The sequence below is a fragment of the Nanorana parkeri genome, unplaced genomic scaffold (genome assembly GCF_000935625.1).
Source record: "Nanorana parkeri isolate BGI_ZX_2015 unplaced genomic scaffold, ASM93562v1 scaffold4432, whole genome shotgun sequence".
Classification (NCBI taxonomy): domain Eukaryota; kingdom Metazoa; phylum Chordata; class Amphibia; order Anura; family Dicroglossidae; genus Nanorana; species Nanorana parkeri.
Window position 1 is genome coordinate 7,199 of NW_017310694.1, and position 3,163 is coordinate 10,361.

Below are 3,163 nucleotides of genomic sequence, written 5' to 3' on the forward strand. Positions count from 1 at the left end.
CACCTGGAGGCCGTCCTTCTCCGCACCTGGAGGCCGTCCTTCTCCGCACCTGGAGGCCGTCCTTCTCCGCACCTGGAGGCCGTCCTTCTCCGCACCTGGAGGCCGTCCTTCTCCGCACCTGGAGGCCGTCCTTCTCCGCACCTGGAGGCCGTCCTTCTCCGCACCTGGAGGCCGTCCTTCTCCGCACCTGGAGGCCGTCCTTCTCCGCACCTGGAGGCCGTCCTTCTCCGCACCTGGAGGCCGTCCTTCTCCGCACCTGGAGGCCGTCCTTCTCCGCACCTGGAGGCCGTCCTTCTCCGCACCTGGAGGCCGTCCTTCTCCGCACCTGGATCTCCCTCTGACCGGCAGTGCCAAGGTACCATTGAGCCATAGGTGGTGTGACACCCCACAGTGACGTCACACGTGGTACCGCCATTACCTGCCGGCGGCCATCTTGGTGATGGACGCCGGCAGAGAGAGGAGGGGACGTCACCTGGCGGGATAATGGATAATCAGGAAGCCGGGCGGTGGGTTATGACCCGCCTCCTGAGTGGCTAGGAAGACTGTTTCACTTGTTGCTAGGCAGTCTGTCTTCCTAACCAATCAGGAAGCTGGGCGGCATGCAATGAACCACCTCCAGGCTTCCTGATTGGTCATAACCCTAACCCTATGAGAAATGTGACGCCGGCATCTATGTTAACCAGTTGCCGTCCGCCCGGTGTAAAAAAACAGACAGACGGCACTGCTGCATTGGCGGGTTAGCGCACGGGCAGAGAAGACCTGTGCACTGCAAACACCGTTAAAATTTCGGTAATTTTTCCTGAATATAGTAAAAAATTACCCCAGGGGTGAATAAATACCCCCAAAGGAAAGCTCCATCTGCCCCCAAATAATGGTATAAAATTCATGTCAGTGCGGCGTTGTATGACGGAATAAATGTCAGTCAAAGTACCGCAGCGCTGAACACTGAACAATGGCTGCCACAGGAAGGGGGAGGGGGCACCGCGGATGCCAACTGGTTAATCAGGAAGCCAGAAGGCGGGTCGTAACATGCCACGAGGCTTCCTGATTGGCTAGGAAGCCAGCTTCACTTGTTGGTAGGCAGCCTGGCTTCATAATCGATCAGGAAGCCTGGTGGTACTTCATGACTCGCATCCCGGCTTTCTGATTGGTCAGGAAGCCACGCTGCCAAGAAAAAAGTGGCTAAGAAGCTGGCTTCAATCAGGAGGCGGGTCCACATCATGACTGGAACACCCGCTTCACAGGCATGATCCGCCGCCCCACTTCCTGATAATTGGGGCACAAGGCACCGGTATCGGCATTTGGTATTCAAACTCTATACCGAAAAAACGCTATCGGTGCCTCTCTAACGCACTAACATGGAATCGTGGTGCTGGTGACATCTGTATTGGCGTTCTTTTGTGGGCGGTGCCCTCCGCAGTCATTACCGGCACCCGTTACTTTTGGGATATCCGGTAAGGAGTGCGGCAAGGTATAGTGGGGACCGGGGGCACAATGTTATTTAATATGTGCAGAGTCCAAACTTTACCAAAGAATTGCCGCCCGGCGCAACTGTGTTCAGGGGTTTGGCTTGAAGAAAAGGTGGCAGCCCTACCCTGTATACTCCAGCTTCCTGTCTGTCCCCCCCCTGTATACCCCCCACTTCCTGTCTGTGTCTCCCCTGTATACCCCCACTTCCTGTCTGTGTCTCCCCTGTATACCCCCACTTCCTGTCTGTGTCTCCACTGTATAGCCCCATTTCCTGTCTATCTCCCCCTGTATACCCCCACATCCTCCTTGTATATCCTAACTCTTTGTGCGCTGGCTCTTTGCCCCCCTTTTCCTGTGCGGATGGTGTTGACGTTCAGTGTTGATGATTGAGCGCGGTGTTACGTTGCGGCCTCTGATGAGCCTCCATTCTTCTCTCTCAGGTCGGGAAGACGTCGTCCTCAGTTACGAGTCCGTCGCACAGATGGAAGGTAGGCGTCTAATATCAGACATTTCTCTTAAAGGGACAGTGCACCCTGTATATGAGATGGACTTCCCAGATTTCTACATTTGCCACCCAATCAGAGTCTCAATCATGTGCAATGCAAGGAGAGGATTGGGAACCCCGAACCCCCAAAGTGGGGGGAGCTCAGAACACGAGTCCTCCTGGATGAAGCAGACTCGTAGACTTTGGCTGTTCAGACGTATTTATGGTTCGTCCTCCATGTCACTTACTGAATCTCTTCTCTCTCTGTCCAGTTCATTATGCTCGTCCAATCATAATCCTCGGTCCCGGGAAGGACCGAGTGAACGATGATCTTCTTTCTGAGTTTCCAGACAAGTTTGGCTCCTGTGTCCCCCGTGAGTATTTCTATTCCGTGTGTTCACCTAATCCTAACACGCCTGCAAGGAGAACCTCAGCCGCCATTTATAGACCCGATACATCCCAAATATAGAGCCATTTATCCAACTGTCCATCCAGAGCCGCCATTTATAGACCGGATACATCCCAAATATAGAGCCATTTATCCAACTGTCCATCCAGAGCCGCCATTTATAGACCGGATACATCCTAAATATAGAGCCATTTATCCAACTGTCCATCCAGAGCCGCCATTTATAGACCAGATACATCCTAAATATAGATGTATATAGAGCGGTGACTACAACACACACACAAGGACCATGGGGAACAGACGTAGTCACCCCCCAGAAGGAAGGACAGAGATGATTGGAGGATGCACACATAAGAGACATTGTTGCTGGGAGTTCGGGGACTCGGAGGGAGTTTCGTGTCACTTGAAGAACTCTGACCCATGAAAACCTTCCCGTGTGTCAGAGGAGAAGAAATCGCACACATCGCAATGTTTTGTTGTTCCTCCTCCAGATACAACGCGCCCCAAGCGGGACTACGAGGTGGACGGCAGAGACTATCACTTTGTCTCCTCTCGGGAGAAGATGGAGAAGGACATTCAGAGTCACAAGTTCATTGAAGCCGGGCAGTATAATGGCCACTTATACGGGACCAGTGTGCAGAGTGTGAGAGAGGTCGCAGAGCAGGTAGTGGTACCTCAATCCATTCCAAGTATTCCTACTCCCATCCTCCTCCTCTGCACCTACCCCGGTACTACATCTCCATCCTCCTCCTCTATACCCTCCCCAGTACAACATCTCCATCATCCTCCTCTACACCCCC

General features: G+C 53.3%; 1 protein-coding gene across 1 annotated transcript in view; it reads left to right on the forward strand.

Annotated features, from left to right (window-relative positions):
- The window catches only part of LOC108803909 (disks large homolog 4-like), a gene marked incomplete at its 3' end in the record, with an annotated part of 10,200 nt that extends 7,173 nt beyond the window's left edge, over window positions 1-3,027 (forward strand). The window contains exons 7-9 of the mRNA XM_018575703.1: window positions 1,911-1,958; window positions 2,227-2,328; window positions 2,855-3,027. Of these exons, the coding sequence (XP_018431205.1) occupies window positions 1,911-1,958; window positions 2,227-2,328; window positions 2,855-3,027 (323 nt within the window). The remainder of the gene's footprint in view (window positions 1-1,910; window positions 1,959-2,226; window positions 2,329-2,854) is intronic.
- Between the last annotated feature and the right edge of the window lie 136 nt (window positions 3,028-3,163).